Below are 20,735 nucleotides of genomic sequence, written 5' to 3'. Positions count from 1 at the left end.
GTTAATTAAGTGTTTGATATCTGTCACTGTGTCTTACTTTTTCTTTTACAATGTTTTTATAGGAGCAATCTTTATAATGTTTTGGATAAGAAGGAGGATTTAAAACAAATATTATGATGCTCTTTATGGTATGAACTTTGCCCTCTGCCAGAGAGAGGAAAAAGTAAGAAGTTTCTCATGGACTTATCCTCAGAGGACTTTTAACAAACATATTGGATAAGATCATTGCCTCATGGGGACATGGGCACCGCTGCCACCACTAAAAACAACCTTCACATTAAAGAGTTACCCATCTCATGAATCTGAATGTGGGAAATGAAGCCACGAAATTGGAATCCAAAGATTGGAGCTGTCAGAACGGATTTGATGCCCATCTCAGTAACGAGGCTAGTGGCTTGGCTTCAGGGTCTATCTTCCAAGCAAGCCCATGTACTGATCGTTGAATGGCCCCAGTGAAAGGGAAAGAATTGATTGGGAATTTGGAATCAACAACTCTATAGTTTTATGTACAGTTACAGTTCGAACTCAAAACTTAGAACTTGGAAAGGGAAATTAGGTGTTTAGAGTGTACAGAAGTAAGAAACCAGAGAGATAAAAGAACAAGAAAGAGATGAGTGTTAAGCCTTTCGAGACACAAACGATAACCCACCACCGCACACGCGTCCTGCTAGTAGTCTAGTCTAGTAGTCCACTTTCACTACCATACATATGTGAGGCAGAACAAGCTCTTTTCTAGTAGGAATCAGAGGTTGTATAAAGTTTACATAAAATAAAGCCTCTTTAGCTTCTTATTTCTTCTTTCTGAGCTTCTTTTCCTCACATGGTGGAGTGGAGTGGAACATGTCTCTATACTTCCTTTTTTTCTTCATTAGAAAACCCAAACTTGAAGTAAATGAAATGATGAGTGGGACAACGAGATATAAGAATAATGTCCAAAGAGGATGGATGGAAGCACAATGCAAAGAAAGCTTACTTGTCAGGCACCCAAGTGCCACAGCACAAACTTTTCATACTCATATGATCTTTGTATGAAACCTACGACTTATACCCACCAAGGCTTTATATAAAATAAATAGCTAATTAAGGTAATGAGATCAGATCTTGGCCATCTCAAAGTCAATTTTAATACTTTTGAAAAAGTTTAAATATAGATAATGATAATGGGTGTAGTAAATTAAGTGATTGAGACCTCAAAGATTAGGTCAGGTGAGGTCTCATCCTCCACATGCCCACCCACACCATGTTAGCACCCCACGTAGATATATTTTCTAATAGATCCAATCGGCACAAGGGTAAGGTGCTCCACTGCGACTTAGTGGTCACAGAAACAACCTCTTTGTAAAGTAGAGATAAGGCTGCATGCATTATGACCTTTCCTTAAATCCCATAGCGGCGGGAACCTCATGCATTGAATAACACCCTTTTAAAGGACTGTATTGGACAAGAGTGTTCTACCCACAATTCGAGTTTACAGAATTGGCCTCTGTAGATTCTAATTCCGATTCAACAAGAATTGACCTGAACCCTAGAAATTCTGTCGATTCAAATTAGCCAGAATAGGGATTGGGATCGATCGATTCCACCATTTCTGATCCCGGCACTCCATAAGCTTTTTTGTAATGATTATCAGCCTCAATTAATTCCTACCTATTAAGAACTTCCAAATCTGACCCATTAGAATGGTAAGTCCAAGTCCAAGTCCAAGTAAAGCATTTTGACCGCCGGCCCAAGGTGGGAACCTTTGTCGGCACACCCAATATCTCATTTGACATTACTTTCCGGCATTGAATTATATCTTTTCCTATCCCCAAAAAAGGCAAAATCATTAAATTATATCTCAGCACTGATGAGGTTGAGATTTAATTAAGGATGTAGGAAACACAAAGTCTAACCATCTTATCCTGTTTACCAAACACAAAAAACACTTCTTACCTCCATGGTAGTGCATCATATGATATAATAAGGATGCCCAACACCCCTCCCAACCCCCCCCCCCCCCACCAAAAAAATAAGAAAAAAAAATCTGATGCTGGAGTGCAAATTCCAATGTGTGCCCTTACTTGATGAGATATGGGATCCATACCAGTTCTCTTTCCTGTTCTGACTCAATGGGGTTACCATTCTCTAAACTGCCATTGGTGTAACGTGCAGATTCCTCCCCACTAGGGTCATGGGAAACCCTCTCCTTTGAATCAAATTGACCCAGCTAATCAGATTTTATTTCAAAAAGAAAAGCCAAATCCTCTCGTGAGTTCTAAAGAATGTTTCTCACTTGCATCAAGGATCGTCTTTCTAAGTCCTTGTAATTCCAGTTAGTTAATTGCGATTCAAATATCCTAGTCTCTACTGATTCTCTTAAAATCAGTGACTTACCTGTATTGAATCCTTCAGTGACCTGTATGGATGCTTCTTTACTTCAACTTTTGAGGTAGGTAGGATGTGCCTTATTTGATCTTTCATCAAACACACTTTACTTTTGCTTGATTTGGTTCTTGTTGGGCAGGTGACAATATCAAGATCAAAGACACGGGTCTTGCTCGAGGGGTTATAGCAGCCGCAAGATTTGGATATACAGAAGTGGAGATGTGGTCGAAGGTGTCATTGCTTCCGACATCTAGCGGAGTGGTATGGCCATGGGGGTCATTTATACTTCTGCTTAATATTCATATGGATTGTATAACTTTGGATGTTTTAATTTAAATTATGACAATGTTTTGGTGGGGCTTACTTCTGCCTTGGCAAAGCAAGCAAGAAACAATTAGAGGAACTGTAACTAAGTTTGTAGATTCTTTGGTTGTAAATTGGGTTAGATAAGACTGGACACTGATTGATCCTCAAGGTTGAGCTTGAATCCGCAGGATCTCAGGGCCAACCCTCTCAGATTGCTTAATCTATTGCATTAAAGTTCATAGTGGATGACTTCAAATTGTGAACACGGAATTGAGCTTATTTGTAATTTTGAGGACCTCGCAGAACAGACCCATGAGATGCCTTTCTCAAGAGTTGCCAGCATTCAAATATGGGAAGGATCTAAGTTAACAAATTTTAGAACTAAAGACTTTAAAATAAATGAAAGTGTCTATAGTCTATACCTTAGCCAAATGCAACCAATCAAGATGGATTTTTCCTCTCAACAAAAACGAAGATTTTCTGACCGCTAACAAACTAGGTTTCTCTTTCACAGATCAAGTCTCACATACCATTTGCCCTTCATGTCAGCATTGAGGGTCCAATTGTTTTCCCTTATCTGCAAATATGGGACCTGCAATAAATTAAAGAACAAAATATACTTCAAAGATTTGAAGGTGGGGTGAACAAGCAGTTTTTTGAGTTCAGCAGTCAAGAAGACGATATTTGCAAGAGAATTCTACTTTGTTTATTCCAGTAGCAAGAACTATACCACTTTGGGATTGCAATGCAAATAGAATTGCACAAGAAAACACATACAAAGAATGGAAGATTGAAACAATCAAAAGAAAAAAGGGAAGTAGAAACCTTCCACAAGTGGTTCAAGAAGGAACAAGCAAATAGCAGGATGTAGTGACCTTAAGTTTGCGATATTTGCAAACATAAGCTGAGCATAACTCACATAGCTTCACAGATGCGATAGAGTTGGGGGTTGTGATTGACCTTTTGAAGAGTCATGCCTGGGGAATCTCCTCTGACAAATAGCTCCCAGGAAAGGACTTACATATCCATCCTCAACCCTTGTTTCCAAACAAAAGGAAAAATCACATGTAACTCAGACCCTTCTATGTGGTTTTTACCAGGAACCCAGGAACCAAATGAAGCCTAAGCAAAAAAATTTCTACTTACAAAAAAAATACAGGAAACATACAGATGCAAATCAAAATTTTACCACTACAGAAAACATAAGTGGTAGTCAGAAAAAAAGGAGGCATTCGTTAACTTCAAGACGACCTTGGAACAGCTTTGCATTCTAAGTAACAGGGAAGTACAATCAAGAAGGAAAAAGGGTTGACACATACCCCTTGTAGGAACCCTTCGCAACACAAATCAAATTTTTTCATATGGAAAAGATGATTGGAAATTTGACCATAGGATGCCTAGGGAGTTCCTCAAATAGACCATATGTCAAATTTGATGGTCCATTTTAAATGTATGGTCCATCATGTATGGGGTTCTTGCCTTGTTTTTCCAAGGCTCCTGTTATTCAAACAATCCCACTTTTTAAAACAATTTTCAAAGTATAGTAATGCAAGTGGAGAAGATGATGATGTCAGGAATTTAATACCAGTGCATTTGGTTGCTACCATTGCAGCCATGTGGAAGTCATATAGAGGTGTGGGAAACAATTCCTACAATAGGCATGCCTGAACACCAACCCTAAAAATCTCAAAGCGATGAGCCATGCATATTTGTGTTAATATATTCTCACACATTTATACCTTATTGAAAACTTCGTAGCCTACTTTGAACCTTACATCTTGGTCCTTTTGAAAATTGAATATACTCCAACTTAATTCTGCAGCTCCTCTTGGCTTTTTCTGTGAAAGACATCAGATCATAGCAAGTGCAAATATTAGAATAGAGCACTGGTGTCAAGGGTACAACCTTCTTTATCAGTCACTACTGCATTGTACCATGTGCACAACCAGAGGTATGAAACCAAGTAGACAAAAAAGATAATTAGCTAAAGCAACCATAAGTCGATATTTCCATATGATCTCATTACAATGACCAAAAAATCAGTGGACATTTTTCTCCTTGTTAGTAAGACTTTGTTTAATCTGGGATGAGAGAAGAAAATAGGAGAAAAACACAGGCTATAATCAACATTATCACTATCAGACTCATATGGCAGCAGTTCAGCAAATAGTCAGGGGAATCCCATGAGGTATCACCAGAAACTGGCTGAAGATTGTGCAAACAGAATCCATTGGAAGTTGCCCCTCCCTGACATAGGCTATTCAATTAAATTAAAATTTGATGCATCATCATTGTAATATGGGGGCAGACAGGACTTGGCATGTAATAGGTTGGCTGGGTTTAGCCCCAGTGGGGTGATTAATCGATCGCAAAAGGAACTAGATCAGCAGTTCTGATCTGAAGAAAGCATCCATTAAGGCATTCAGTGGCTAGTGATTAAAGGTTATACAGCAATTGTGGTTGATTGGCTTCATGGGTCCATCAATGTGCCATGGAAAGCATGGTTTTAATGCACAGTATCGGATTGGGTATCGGTCAATTCCGAAACCCATACCGATACATATCGGCTGTATCTGGTCGAATCAGACTGTTTTACCCATCAAAAAACAGACACCTAAGCTTTATTGACTGTTTTACCCTCCCATGTTCTGATACCAACAATAAGGTATTAGTCACGTATCGATATCGGTCATGGCTGATACCAATACGGCCCATCCAATACCAATACCTAAAACCATATGATGCAAAGTTGTTTATCTCATGTCTCTTCTTTCCATTGTACTTGCCACTTGTTCCACGATTGCCTTATTATGTGAAAAGCACAGGATATAATCAACATTATCACTATCAGACTCATATGGCAGCAGTTCAGCAGACATTGAGGGGAATGCTAAGAGATATCACCAGAAACGGGAGGAAGATTGTGCAAACAAAATCCATTAGGAGTCAAACCCCTTGCCTGGGATAGGCCATTCAATTAAATTAAATTTTTATGCATCATCATTGTAATCTGGGGTAGGCAGGACTTGGCATGTCTGCATGAAAAGGTTGGCTGGGTTTAGGCGCAGTGGGGTGATTAATTGATCAATAGGAACTAGATCAGCAGTTCTGATCTAAAGAAAGCATCCATTAAGGCATCCAGTGGCTAGTGGTTAAAGGTTATACAGCATTTGTGGTTAGTTGGATTCATGGGTCCACCAATGTGCCATGGAAAGTTGGTCATCTCATGTCTCTTCTTTCCATTGTACTTACCACTTGTTCCAAGATTGCCTAATTCCGTGTTCAAGGTTATACAGCAGTTGTGGTTGGTTGGCTTAATGGGTCCACCAATGTACCATGGAAAGTTGGTCATCTCATGTCTCTTCTTTCCATTGTACTTACCACTTGTTCCAAGATTGCCTAATTCGGTGAAAGATGATCAGGCGAAGACAGGGCCTTTTACAGATGTGATGTACTATGAGCATAGTTCGAAAACTCGTTTCGTTTCGGTGTTTCGGGCTGACCGAAATTTCGGATATTTCGGTCAAAATTTTGCATTTTTCTGTTATGTTTTGGTAGGTCATTTCGGTGGGTTTTAGGCCAAGTTAAGGCCTGAAATTTCATAGAAACCCTATTTTAGGCTATATAAACACATTTAAATGTTCAAATTGCAAAAATAGTCATCCAAAGTGGTATTTTGGATTTGTACCATTGATTGGCAATGTACAATCGAATCCTAATGTATAACTTAGTTAATTACACATACACATTGTTTAAAACTTTAAGTACTAGAGGACATAATAAATTAATGATCAATAAGCAATTTAATCTAGTAAATTGACTTGGAAGTTGGAAACATAAAGTGAATGACTCATAAGTCGTAACTTAAGTCATAATATTAAGTACAATAAGTAAATAACAAGTTAAGAAAATGATATCAATATGACAATATCCCCAATAGTCCAATACAAGTCAAGTAGTCATCTAGTGACTCAAATGTTTACAAATATTCTAATAATAATTACTCCGACGTCCAGGATCGACCCCACTCATAGTCCGATGGAGCCGACGTGCATTGTTCTCCGACTGTAGGACAAATGAATGCCACGTCATAGTATGGGAGAAGAAACGAGTGTAGTCATCTATTGTGGCCATGTAAATTGCATCATCAACATGCTGAAGGTAACCTATCCTAGGATCTAGGTCACCAAACTGTGAACAAGTACTACCCACTGATCCACTATGATATGACGCCTATGGGAACATGTATGGATACGGCTAGTGGGTTGGGTAGGAAAAGATGTCATCTACAAAAGATGATCCACTACATCCCTATGAGTGGGAGTCGTACTCAAAACTGGGAATGGATGGAGAAGATATTTAATTGATCACCATACAATGTACATAACCCCTATTTTTTTTACATTCTTGTTATAAGAAAATCAAAATTTTGAAGCAGGAAAATAAAAAAATAATATATATATATATATAGAAAAAAAAATTTCGACACCGTGAGGTTGTAGATCGACCTCCGATGTCTAACATATATTAATTTCATCACAAACAAACAAGTATTGATCATGCTTCTTTCAAAAAAGTATTTTTGGAAAAATTGGTTTTACCTGAAATAGTGGAAAAGCTTCACAAATGTGCTAATGGTGTGTTCTCCGGCGTAGATGCGGCGAAGATTCGAAGGCCGGTGCAAGAATCAGCAAGGAGAAGTGAAAGGATGAAGAACAAGGAGAAAAAAACCCAAAAAACCAGAGCTTGTTAAGTCTCGGTCGAAATTTCGACTGAGACTAACGAGTTTTGGTATTTATAAAGCTACTTTTGAAAAAGTAATCTCGATATCTCGCGAGATTTTGATTTTGTCTCGAGATATCGCGAGATGGTCGAAATTTCGACCGAGTTTTTACATTTTTTTTATTCGAGCTGCTGTTTCGTTTCGGTCAGGTCGAGATACTCAAAATATTCGAGTCCTCGACCGAGATTTCACGAGATTTAGTACTATGACTATGAGAACGATGGGTATTTCTGATACGAATAGATATTCATACAAATCCAACTGCAGCTCCCTGCTCCCTCAGACAATCTCCTTTTTATTTATTTATTTTTTCTAATACGAATTTTAAAGGGCAAAAATGATTTTTTGGATTCAGATTAAGAATGGATGCACTAGTCTTGCTTCAATGGGGTACCATAGCTAGAAAAACCCCCAAGGCCAAAGTTCAAAAAGTGTTTCCAAGGGAACTAGATACTGAAGCAGTATGGTCCCACCCAAGCACTAACGGCTACAAACAAATTGAACGGAGTGGCATTTCTGAAATTTCACAGAACAATGAGGCCCCTGTTTGGTAAGGCAAATGGGAATATGGGGCATAAAGTAATTAACTTTGAAGAGAAGAACGAATCAGGCATTTCAGCAAATTGAACTGAGTTGACAATTTTGAAATTTCACAGCACAAAGAGGCCCCTGTTTGGTAAGGCAAATGGGAATAGGGGAGCATTTCAGCAAATTGAACTGAGTTGGCAATTTTGAAATTTCTCAGCACAATGAGGCCCCTGTTTGGTAAGGCAAACGGGAATACAGGACATAAAGTAATTAACTTTGAAGAGGAGAACAAATCAGGCATTTCAGCAAAGGTAGAGTAATAATAGACACTACCTAAGTAGTTAAGGACCTTTTAGTAATTATAATGAATTCAAGCCTTATTTGTAAATAACTAAATTAGTTCATCCCCTACCTATTGATAGAAACAGAAAGGGAGATCGATTGAAACCATAGTTGTCAAGGGCAACACCTTGGTCACCTGGTTGCCTTGTTGGTTTCGCCTTGCGTCTAGGCCCCCCCCTCCAACGCCTTGGGTCGCCTAGACTCCGTGACAACTATTTGAAATCTGAATTGAATGAGAACTTTTGATTCCCAACTTACGAGACTATTGATTGCTGCTTTCAGGCTGATGTTCGCAACTTATGAGACTATTGGTTCCAACCAACAATCACTCAAAGGAGCAATCAGAAAAGTTAACAAAATTCCTGAAATCAAAACTTGGTGGAACGAGGTCTGGTTACTGGTTTCGATATCACTGCAGAGGATTATTTGGGGGACAGGCTTCAGGTGTTTGAATTGCCCTACTCCCAAAACCCTAGGTTGATTGGGTCGGTAATCAGGGAGTTCAAACACAATACCAACAGAGTAACGGTAACAAAAACAGAAAATAGAAGAAAGAAAAAGGAGAAGGAACAAGAAAGGGGGAAACGGAAGGGAACTAGGAAATGAGAGAAAGTTGAGAGCGAAACTCACAGATAGGGAAGGAATCGAACCACAGAGCGAGAGAGACAGAGAGATGATTACCCGACCAGCCATACTACAAACAGTAAGTTCCAATATTTCTTCTTCAGCCAACTCTCATCAATCGTTAGCTACATGTATATATATAAAGAGGACAAAAAAGCTCCTAATCTTCTAAAATCTTAATTGTATCCTGAAACTGAAATAAAATTGCAACTCAACTATCTCCTACGATCCTATCAACAAGAATAAAATAATAAAATGAAAATACAAAAGTAACCTCTAATTAACCCTAGCAAACGAAGGATTCAACACAGCCAACCCACTCCTCCCATCTTCTAGAAAAAACCCTAGCGACAGAAAGAAAAACTCAGTGCCGCCGCTGTGGAGCAGCCCAGCCTCACGGCCAGGCTGCTCCTCCACCCCCCCCTTTTTCTTCCTACCTTCTCCTTCTCTCATCCTTCCCCCCTCTCGCCCTAGCTTTCTTCCTCCTCCTTTTTTCCCTCTTCTTCATAAGGTTTTGGAGTCTAGCAATGAGGTCGGGCTCCTCCTTCCCCCTTCTTCTTCTCTTCTCCTTCTGCTTCTCTCCCTCCCTTTCTTCCTCCTCCACTTTCTCCTCTTCTTCTTCGGGATTTGGAGCTTGGTCTTCTTGTTTGGACCAGCGTAGTGCTAGTGGCCGCCATCCTCGTTCAGTCTGCAGTCATGCTAGTTGATAACCCTCTTGGTTTGTCATTTTCGTGGTCATCAGCCTTGCCTGGTTTGCTGCTTCGCAAGTCGCCCTCCTGCTAGGTCTGTTTCTAGGCTCGTTGGGGACTCTCTTGCCTGGTCGCGATGCTTCGCTTGGCTTTCGTCTCCGACAACCGCTCACTTTGTTGGGTCGCCCCCCTCGCTAGCTGCCTTCCTCGCTTGGCCTGCTGGCCCGTCTCTTCACCTCCAGCCCCGCTCGCCTTCTCCCTCGTCAGTCGTCTTGCATCGCCAGCGCTCTCAGTTGTCACTTGGTCACCAGCCCGCTTGGACCGCAGCTGCTTGGCTGCCAGCCCCTCTCAGTCAGCCTTCAACCTAATCCCCCGTGTTATTGCCAGCTGCATAGTCTACCCTCTGCAAGCTATGCTTGGTCGGCAGCCGCTTTCGCGTTACCCTCTGCAAGGTCAGTGCCTCTCCAATGTGGCTGTCACCTCCGCTAGGCCTGCTGCCCGCTTGGTTGTGGTCCTCCGCTAGGCCAGCACCCCTCTGCAGTGGTTGTTTGTTTGCCGATGATGCTCCGATTCTCGTCTTAGCGGCTAGTTGATGTTGTGCTGAGATATTTGGTTTAGGGTTTGAGGTTCCCTACCTGGAATTGACTTGGCTGCCCTTCTCTTTCTATTGGGCTTCTTTGCTCTTGTGGGCTTTTGTATTTTCTTGGGCTTCCTTCTCTGTCTTTATGCCCATGTGGGCTTTTGATTTTTGCAGGCCTAGCCTCCTCTCAGGTAGGGCCTTGTAATTTGTTTGTGGCTTTGTGCCCTTGTACGCTCTCTCTCCTCCCCCACTACTTTCATTTGGTAATGAATTTATTTATTCATCCAAAAAAAAACCCTAGCAAACCAAGCAATTGCATCAGCTCTCCCGCTCATAAAAGAACTCAACTCTGTCAAGCTAGGTCACAAACCCAAGATCCCCTTCTAATGAACTTGACGATGAGGTGACACGTATCTTGAAGAAGACGGTTTAACTGCAACTCCATGAATAGGAAGATTCAGCAAGCTCATAGTTGGAGAAGGAATCTGTGACCATCGAGCCATATTCGTCAATACATGAAACAACATCAGAAATGTATACCCTCCATGTTTCTCTTTGATGGTGTTACATGCACCATCATATAGTATATCAGCCTTACGTTACCATGGTTGCCCTAAACGAACGTCACAAACTCACAATGTGCTAACGGGCTGGGCAAGGCTGGTAGTGAAGCGGCCCAAACTGTAAATTAACTATTAAACTTGCAATGTCCTACTCTCTAGCATTAGGGCCCATAACCAGCACATCAACTTTCTTGAAAAGATGCTTTTGCAGGAGGTTATGTGTTTGAACTAAATCTGCAGTGACGAGGTTGGCTTCTGCTCCTGAATTGACAACTGTATGGCACTGCCATAGAATTCTCATCATGTAGTAAAGTACCCTTCTATCAGAAAGGGGAATCTTTTCTAATAGTCCATTGGAGAAGGAAGTAAAACTAACTGAATTGGCTTCAACCTCGTCATCAAGACTATAATTAGTATCATTATGACATTATTAGGATCAAGATGATAAGGATCATAATGCTGCACATCATCTATGTTGTACGCATTTTTCAACAACTTCTCAACCATAGTCAGAGGAGGGGTCTTGTTGGGACACTTACTGCTGAAGTGACCTTTTTGCCAAAATTACGACACACAATGTTTTTCAGCTGGAGAGCAAGGATCCATGTGGCCGACCCCATTTAGGTGGGATAAGGCTATGTTGTTGTTGAATGTTTTTCAGCCACTCATTACCCTTGGGAACCTTGGGCTTTTTTCCTTCAACCTTATGATGCTTAATCTTCCTTTCTTTGATCTTGGGTGTAGGCTTGTAAGCTGAAGAAGTCTTAAGCTTGTCCTTCAAGTAGCTGTATTTTTCTTCGACTATACTAGCATATGCAGCTGCCACATCGAATGACCTGGAATCAAGCTCTAACCTAATCTTTGTATTTAACCCACTAATATACCTCAATTCCCACTGCTGATCCATCTCCAGGAGTCTGCATGTGGAGGATATTTTGTGGAACTCTATGGTGTAGGTATCCACATCTTTACTGCCTTGATGGAATCTGACCATCTTGTGGAAGAGCAACTTCTCAAAATTAGGAGGAACAAATTTCTCCTTCATTATTTGCTTCATAACTTCCCAATTAGTGAGGGGTCGAAGTTTCCTGATGAACCTCAACTATAGCACGTTATCACTCCACGAACATGCATACCCAGTGAATTCGGTGAGCATAAACTTGTACTTCTTATCATCTGGAAAGGACTTGCAGGCAAAAATACTAACTTTAGTAAACCATTCAAGAAAAACTTTGGGTACCTTCTCACCATCGAACTCTGAAACCTCGACCCTGATGCCAAAATCCCTATTTGAGAACTATCACATTAGATCTTGGGGGAAAACTGGCTCCGGTTATTGTCTCAGGGGGGTATCAGCAATCTGTAAAGTACCAAATTGAGGAGCTGGTGTAGACGGCCCTACAACATCTCACCTGTCAAATCTCCTCACGAAGGCAAGAATCTTAGTGGAAGTCTTGTGAGATTGTTCTCGCTCAACCAAAGTTCCCACCATGAAATTGAGATTGGTTTCCGAGAACTTGTCGAGTTTAGCTTCACTCCACTGTTGGTTTTCCTGTAATTCCTTGTACAACTTGTGAAGTTCGGGAATAGTAATATGAAAGGGTCCTGTCATGGTTATATTCAGCTCTGACCAATTAATGCAATCCCAGGTCACAAACCTGCTTTGGGCCCACCCAAGCACTAGTGGCTAAAAACAAATTGAAGGGGAGTGGCAATTCTCTAATTTCACAGCAAATTGAGGCCCTTGTTTGGTAAGGCATATAGGAATATGAGATGTAAAGAAATTAACTTTGAAGAGTAGGGGCGAATCATGTATTTCAGCAAAGGTAGAGTAATAATAGACACCACATAAGCAGCTAAGGACCTTTTAGTAATTATAATAAATTCAGACCATAACCAAATTAGTTCATCCCATACCTATCGATAGGAACAGCAAGGGTGATGGACTGAAAACTGCATTGAATGAGATAACTCTCTCCTGTGAATTCTGATTGGAATGAAATTTCAGGCTGATGTTCCCAACTTATGTGACTATTGATTGCAACTAACAATCAGTCAAAGCAGCAATCAGAAAAGTTAGCAAAATTCGTAAAATCAAAGCTTGGTGGAACCAGTAGAACCAGGTCTGGTTACTGGTTTCAATATCACTACAGAGCATAGTTGTCATGGCGTCTAGGTGACACAAGACGTTGGAGGGGTTCTGGATGCAAGGTGACACCAACAAGACAACCAAGGCACCTGCCTAGGGGACCAAGGCAACAAAGGCACCCAAGGTGCCTAAACGTCTAAGGTGTCACCTTGATAACCTGAAAAGGATGATTTGGGGAAAGGCATCTTGTGTTTGGGTCGCCCAAAGAGGGCGGGTTAACTTTCCAAAACCTAGGTTGATTTGTTTGATAATCAGAGAATTCAAACTTCAAACACAATACCTGGAGCTGCAAGTACTGCCCAGAAACAGAGTAACAGTGACATAACAGAAAATAGAAGAAAGGAAGGAGGAGCCACCAGAATGGGGCAAACGGATGGGAACTGGGAAAGAGAGAAACTCACAGGTATGGAAGGAATCAAACCACAAAGAGAGAGAAACTCACAGGTACGGAAGGAATCGAACCACAAAGAGATAATGGTCACCTGACCAGCAGCCACACCACGAACAGTAAGTTCCAATATTTCTATTCAATCAACTCTCATAATGACTCCTAATCGTATCCTGAAACTGAAACATAATTGTAACTCAACTCTATCTCCTACAATTGATACAGGGCATCCTTTTGATCCAGCAGCCGGCCCATCAAAGAAGGTCCAGCCCAAGTCCAAGACCAGTTCAAATCTGTCTAGCCTAGACTGAATTAATTCCAACCCTCTTAGCTAATTCATGGACTTCTAAGAGCAGTCAAATTCTGGTCCAAGATTAGTATTTTCTTGTGTCTTTTCATTTTCCAAGGCAACTTTAATGCCTTCCATAATTCAGTCTTGTTTTGTAGTTCCTAAGTCTTGGGGACAGTTTTCCATTTCTTGAGGGTAGATTTCTATGTCTTGGGTTTGATTTCTAGGTATTGAAATCTCATTTAGCATTGGAATTCCAAGAGTCTCTTTATTTCAAGTTCATGTATCCAAAAGTCTACTTAGTCTCTTCCTCCTCTATATATATAGAATTCGTTGGAGGCTGTTTTCAACACCCATAATTTTTGAAAAAAAAAATACTCTCTTGTGAGAACATCAAGTGAGCTTAGGTGAGACTCCTATAATGAGATCAAGGTGGGGCTCCTTCGATCGTGACCTCGGTAGGATTTCGACGGTTGGCAACCAGTGATACTCTGGGCTGCACCTATCCAACTATCATCATCAGCATCACCGTCATCCTCATCATAACCATCATTCATTTTCATCACCATCGACATCTTACAATCTGAACTCTCCAACATCTACAAAATATTTTCAGATCTGTCCATAATCGGATTTTTTATTCTTCACCAGACGGATCCTAGTTGATTGACATCTAGTCTCGCATCATTTTGGGTTGTAAAGCAACTGATTTACGTCATTGTGGTATAGAACTATTCTATACCAAAATGATGCAGACCTGAGTGGATAAGCAAGCCAAGATCGAATCTAGAAGAGAATAGGTAGGTATGAAAATCATAGTTATCAAGGCGTCCTTGGTCGCCTTGGACTCCTTGGGCGTCATGGCGGGTGCCTTGCCGCCATGGCTGTGTCGCCTTAATTTTTGCCCCTCTAAGACGCCATGGTCACCTTCCCGCCTTGATAACTATGATGAAAATAGATAGCTAGATTGTAGAGTTGGAGTCCCACTAGTCTACCAGCCGTAGGAGTCCCACCTAGGCCAATCCGCAAGAGTCTCACCTGGGTTGTTAAGTCTCACAGCTCTTGCTTCTCACAAGGGTTCTCACAAGAGGATTTTTGTTTTCAAAATTCTGGGTGTTGAAAATAGCCTCCCACAAATTCTATATATATAGAGGGGGAAGAGACTGAGTAGACTCTTGGATACATGAACTTGAAATAAAGAGACTGTTGGAATTCCAATGCTAAATGGGATTCTAACACCTAGAAACCAAACCCAAGACATAGAGATCTACCCCCCAAGAAATGGAAAACTGTTCCCAAGACTTAGGAACTACAAAACAAGATTGAATAATGGAAGGCATTAAAGCTGCCTTGGAAAATGAAAAGACACAAAGAAAACACTAGTCTTGGACCAGAATTTGACTGCTCCTAGAAGTCCACGAATTAACCAGGAGGGTTGGAATTAATTCAGCCTAGGCTAGACAGATCTGGACTGGTCTTGAACTTGGGTTGGACCTTAAACTTGGGCTGGACCTTCTTTGATGGGCCGGCTGCTGGATCAAAAGGATGCCCTGCATCAACGATCCTATCAACATGTATAAAAAAATAAAGGGAAATTACAAAAGTAACCCCTAATTAACCCTAGCAAACCAAGCAACTGAATCACAGTAGGTAATAGTCCCAACTAGAATAGGAATACAGAATCAAGCTCAAATATAAACCTAGAATTATGGCTTTTAGATCAGACAAAGGCATGGCCAGCCACAGGAAATCAGATTGTTTTCTACTCAAAACAGAATTATATATTTTTAAGACGACTACAGATAGAACTAGCTCTTACGGGGCTCAAATTGAGCCAGATTAGGGATTAAAGTCTAAACAGGCACAAAAATATGACTCCAATATGCTAGTATATTAGTATGAGGGCCTATCCTGACCTATTAGATGGCATCCATACCTATTGACAGAAACCTCATGAATTCACATATGAGCTGGTGTACAACCTAGCCCATCCATGAATCCAACATGATTGTATTCTTAATCTAATACAAAATATAATTAGGTCAATACCCTGTGAGTTAGTAGCTGTTAGATTCGGGTCCTAGTTACTGAGGAAACTTGTTTCATAGTTTAAGCAGGATTCTTTACTTGTATTTAAAGTTATTATTTAAATAGGCAATCTTGCATCTGAGTTTATAAGACATTTGGATGGTGTTTCCATATAACTTGCCATATAATTTATGATAAGAGGACCGGGGACCAAAAAATGGCTTGAAGAGATTATCAACCAAAACATTTTTATCATATTCATTTGAATGGTTGAAAGGATTTCAGTAGGGCTTCAAAAAGCGCTGAAAGCACGCCCATTTTTCTGTTAAACACTACTTAAACGGTCTTTGTGCCACCCAGCTTTGGGTTCCAATCCTCTTCACCATGTGAAATCTAGTGAGCTATGAAGACACCAGAGGCCCAAACCCATCCAGAGTCCTGTAGCACCCACGAGCCCAAGATATTCCCTGAAAAAAATCTCTTTGTTTTACTCCTGTACGAGGTGATCCTCAAACTGAATTTTGCTGTGCTAGGTATATCCCCGATTATCTGAGACAAGATGCTGATATTTTGCATTGGAGCCAAACAATAATCTAATAAACAATGATGAGTTTTTGCATCTGTTGGAACGAAGAATGAAACACTCATAAACCTGGTGCATAGAGTCACATACCATCAGCTATCAACTAGGAGAATTTGGCTCATGTAGCCCAACATCAGTAACAGACAACTACGTTGCAATTTTGGGAAGTGGAACTGGTGTAATGTCTTAAATACCATGATTTCTTGTTTTGTCCAAGTCAATTACATCAATATTGCTTCGGGATCGTATCTATACTACTGATCACAGACTTTTATCAAATCCAATGCCAATAAAGCCTTTAAACAAATGTTTTCCAGATTGCTTCAACATGCGAAGTGCCTTTCTCATAGATTGAGACTTCTGTATGAACTGTGTTATCTAAAGTATGTTCTTAGTTAAATGAATTTCCATAGATTGAGACTTCTGTATGAACTGTGTTATCTAAAGTATGTTCATAGTTAAATGAATTGAAACAAAGTCCTTAATATCCTCAACTTTGTATTCCTCTAAAGTAAGAAAAGAGAAGGGGAAAAACAAAAATAGAAAAAAAAAAACAGATTGACAACTCTCAAATATATATTGTACTCATAGTGTTTTACATTTTTCCAGCTTAGACGACATACCTCTTTAAAGTCATTATCACCATCGTACCTCCCCTGGATGATAAAACTTAGTGGACCATTAGTTGTGACAGGAATATTCGTCTTCCCACGCACTGTATATCTGAATTTATCATGTTTATCATACAGTAACCCAACACCAAGGGTGGTTGATAACTACAAAACAGTTAATCATCACATATGCTAATTTAGCTTTTCATCAGAAAGGAAGAAGAAAAACGAGAAGAAACAAAGTAGAGCTAGAGGAGACACCTTAGGGTAAAAATTTCTAATTATGCCACTAAAATAACCCAGATCTCCACTTCCTGTATCTAGTGCTGCATGAACCTGCCAAAACAATACCTTTAATGTTGACAATCAAAATGTTGAATATAAAAACTTGTGTATTCCCAGTGGTCTTAATTTCAATGTAAGAAAGAGATTTTCTATCTGACACTGTATCATGAACTAAATGAGATCATGCTTGACATGAGAACGATTAAACCTTCATGAGCATAAGGAATGAATCACTCCAGAACCAACACCCCCCCCCCCCCCAAAAAAAAAAACCCTACGAGTTGAGTTTACTATTGTCGTATAGTATATAAGACATCCTGATTTCAGCAATGATGCTGAGACTTTTAAGTCCTGTTAGTATTATCTGCATTGGTTATCACAATCAAAACCACATAAACATTCTTTGCAAATCCAACAAACACAATTCAACTTGAATCCCAAAAGTTATTCCAAGTGAAGGAAGCTTAATGCACCAACCTGGATAATAATTTATGATTTTCACTAGCTAAAAGGAAAAAAAAAATTAATTAACAGTTGGAAAGACGCCATTTAAAAAAAAAAAAAAAACTGAGGTAATAGCTGTATCTACTGAAAGAAATTCAGGCCTCTTTCTTGTAGAGGGTTGACACGCTTGAGTGAATTGTCAGGACCTGGACTAACGAGTCAGCTAAGGAATGGCTGGAAATATGACAAGACAAATGATTGCAGGTTTCAATATGATAGCTAGTCCCGAAGAGCATCAGTTACCGAGTGGGCTCCATTTTAAAGTTTCAGAGAAAATTCATTCTCATAAAACACAAAGAACGAATTCAACAGAAACCATCATTCTATCAATACCAATAAAACCTCCTACAGTTAAGTGAGATTGAGAAACTGATGAAATCAAGAAAGGAGTCAGACATTGAACCCAATGGGAAACCAGTAGCTAACACGAATCGAACTGCGGAATCACTACGTAACATAATAAAGTGAGTAAAGTGGAGAAAGATTAAAAAGAAAGGGACAAATAACGAAGAAAAGATTTAGAACGAAGAAATATTGAAAGAGTACGAAAAGTAGAATGGAGAGAAGTTAGAGAAGGAGAATATAAAAGGAAAAAAAGGTACCTGGAAGTGTTTGTTGGTGAAGATGGGGAAATTCTCCTTGGCATGGATTCGAAGAGCTTTAGAGTCTCCGCCATACCTGAGAGAAGTCTCCATTTCTTCCAAGTTTCAGAACTTCAGTAGAAGTTACAAACACTATGGAGATGAGAAAAAGTGAAAACCCCCTATACCGTGGAGAGACCAAGAGCTGATTGAATATAAATAGTGTACAGGGAGAGATTCCTCTTCATCAGTCATCAAAGAAAGGACGCCAAGGCCCCGTTTGGTTGGAGGAAAAGTTGATTGAAGCAAACTACAATTTCAATGGTAAAAACGAGAATGTGAAGTAAAATGAAAGGGAGAAAGAACACCATCCGGTCGCGTAGCGCACGCCACCCTTGCACCCAGATATAGAGGCATGCAAAATGATCGGCACAGGCATGTGCTGGCCCAAATGAAATGAACAGAATAAGAATGAGGTTTTCAAACAAAGATTTTAAACTTGGAATTTAGAGTCAAATTGATAACAAGGATTTTAAATTTTAGAATCCGGAGTCACTTTGATAACAATGATTTCGTTTTGATTCGGATAAAAAATGTATCAATAAAAGTCAGAATCAATCCCAAAAACCCTAGCATTGGCCCTTCATATCTAAAACCCCGATTCAATCTCCAAAACCCTAGAAAGGACTCTAAAAATCTACTATTGTTAGAGTCGTATTCTATTTTTGTGTAATTACAGGACATGAGAGAGAGAGAGTGCTTTTACCATGCATAGAATTTCATACTCAAATGCAATCAATCCATCTTACACCCTCCCTATATTCGCATATGTTACTTATATTTTCAATTAAACGTTATTTTCTATTAGATTTGCATGTTTTATTTTGTCACAATGTTGCATGGCTAAATCCACAAACTTCACATTTGAGCATAGGACTTTGTGGTCTTGGACATGCAATGTGGCAAAATTAGAAGTGCTACAAAGGAAACTTCTTGCGCTGTGCTATCTAAAATAGCTACTCCCATCTCAAAAAAAAAATCGTTGCCTGAGCTTCTAGAGCTTGCACACGCACTATGGCCGATGGAAGCGTACATGCAAGCATTGCCTTGGGCGAAACTTCAACTTTTCTATGAGGACAACATGGTACATTTGCCTGCTTCTGTGTCTAAGCGTAGGAGAAACATGGGCCACCCGACCAGGTACCGTTCTTTTCCCCAAAAAAATTTATTTTGAATAGCTTTCATGCCCAAATGATAGTAATTGAAAAGGATTACTTTTTTCATATACTACCATAAATTTCACAAACCAAATTTGAAGGGGAAAGGGAAGGGAGTGGGGAGGAAATTATTTATTTATTAGGAATGGTGGATTGGACATGATCTTCCTTTCATACTTTTTCCTAATATAGGTTTTGCTTGGTTGCAAGGGGAACTTCGCTAGTAAATAAAATATATTTTACAGGTAAAATTGTTTTAAATGTTTGATTGTAAGAAAAATATAAATATTGTTCTTTACTTCCCTAGCAACCAAACATAGCAATAGTGAGTCATTATATTCCAAGGGACTGGGCTCCTGTCCTGCAATGGCGGGAGCTGGAGCGTCCAGCCCAAGAAAACCACCCAAAAACAGGGGGTGGGGTGGTCATTTCACATGTGGGGCCCAGATGAGACCCACCTGTGAAATGACCATGCGACCCCTGTTTTTGCTGTGGTTTTGGGGGCTGGACGCTCCAGCTCCCGCCACTGCAGGACAGGAGCCTTTTCCATATTCCAGGATGGGGAGAGTCCTACACAGGTGCACACATTGAAACCATTCGATTGAGATCCACCCATCATCAGATCGGATATCCCTTCTCTAATGATTAGCAACCCAAATTGAGGCCCAGTGACCCATCGAACCAACTCCCAACCCAGGGGTGGGGATCCAACTCCTCTCCAATGAGCACGCCAGCCCAATGAATGCCCAAAGAGCATCCAACGACTAGAATGGCTGGCACACATACCTGAGCATGCACCAGGATTTGTGCCAACCCAACTGTTGGATGCCTCCTAGGAGAGGAGCCCGACGTCTTTATTGGGCAAGCAGCAATCTCTTGCCCTTTTAACAAATTCAAATATGGGAAAAGTATTCATGCACGGAAGATTCTCTCATCCATTCCATCATATAGGGGGTGGGGGTGTTATTTTCAGATGGGAATTTATGTCCAACCACACTAAATGCCGGTCGTGCACATGCACAAAGGTGCATACAAACTTTGGCCTTCAATATCACATAAGCAAGGCTAAAAGAATTATGGCCAAATGTTCTCTGTGCAGCAGCGCAGGCCCAGACACATGAGGGTGGGCACAACGACCACCCTGCCTCCCTGAATGAGCAGCCCATGTGTCTAGACGCAGCCTGCGCTATTGCACAGAGAACTTCCACCCAAGAATTATTAAAAAAGAGAAAAAATAAAAAGAGGCAAAAAGGAAAATTGAAGTAGGCCATCAGAATATTAAACTAGGACACAAAAATTCTGATCCAAGCATATCCCCAAA

At 40.3% G+C, this 20,735-nt stretch overlaps 1 protein-coding gene across 1 annotated transcript; it reads right to left on the bottom strand.

The window, feature by feature from the left end:
* Positions 1–3,066: 3,066 nt before the first annotated feature.
* Positions 3,067–18,356, bottom strand: LOC122660817 (outer envelope pore protein 21, chloroplastic-like). Its single transcript, XM_043856056.1, has 5 exons — positions 18,219–18,356; positions 17,089–17,163; positions 16,840–16,992; positions 4,410–4,508; positions 3,067–3,262 (listed from the first exon to the last, which is right to left on the bottom strand). The coding sequence occupies exons 1-5, from the start codon at positions 18,309–18,311 to the stop codon at positions 3,179–3,181; spliced, it is 504 nt and encodes a 167-aa protein (XP_043711991.1). The 5' UTR covers positions 18,312–18,356; the 3' UTR covers positions 3,067–3,178.
* Positions 18,357–20,735: the final 2,379 nt, after the last annotated feature.

This window comes from Telopea speciosissima, chromosome 5, assembly GCF_018873765.1.
Source record: "Telopea speciosissima isolate NSW1024214 ecotype Mountain lineage chromosome 5, Tspe_v1, whole genome shotgun sequence".
NCBI lineage: Eukaryota > Viridiplantae > Streptophyta > Magnoliopsida > Proteales > Proteaceae > Telopea > Telopea speciosissima.
The sequence above is the reverse complement of the archived record's forward strand: the minus strand, read 5'-3'. Positions and strand labels throughout refer to the sequence as shown.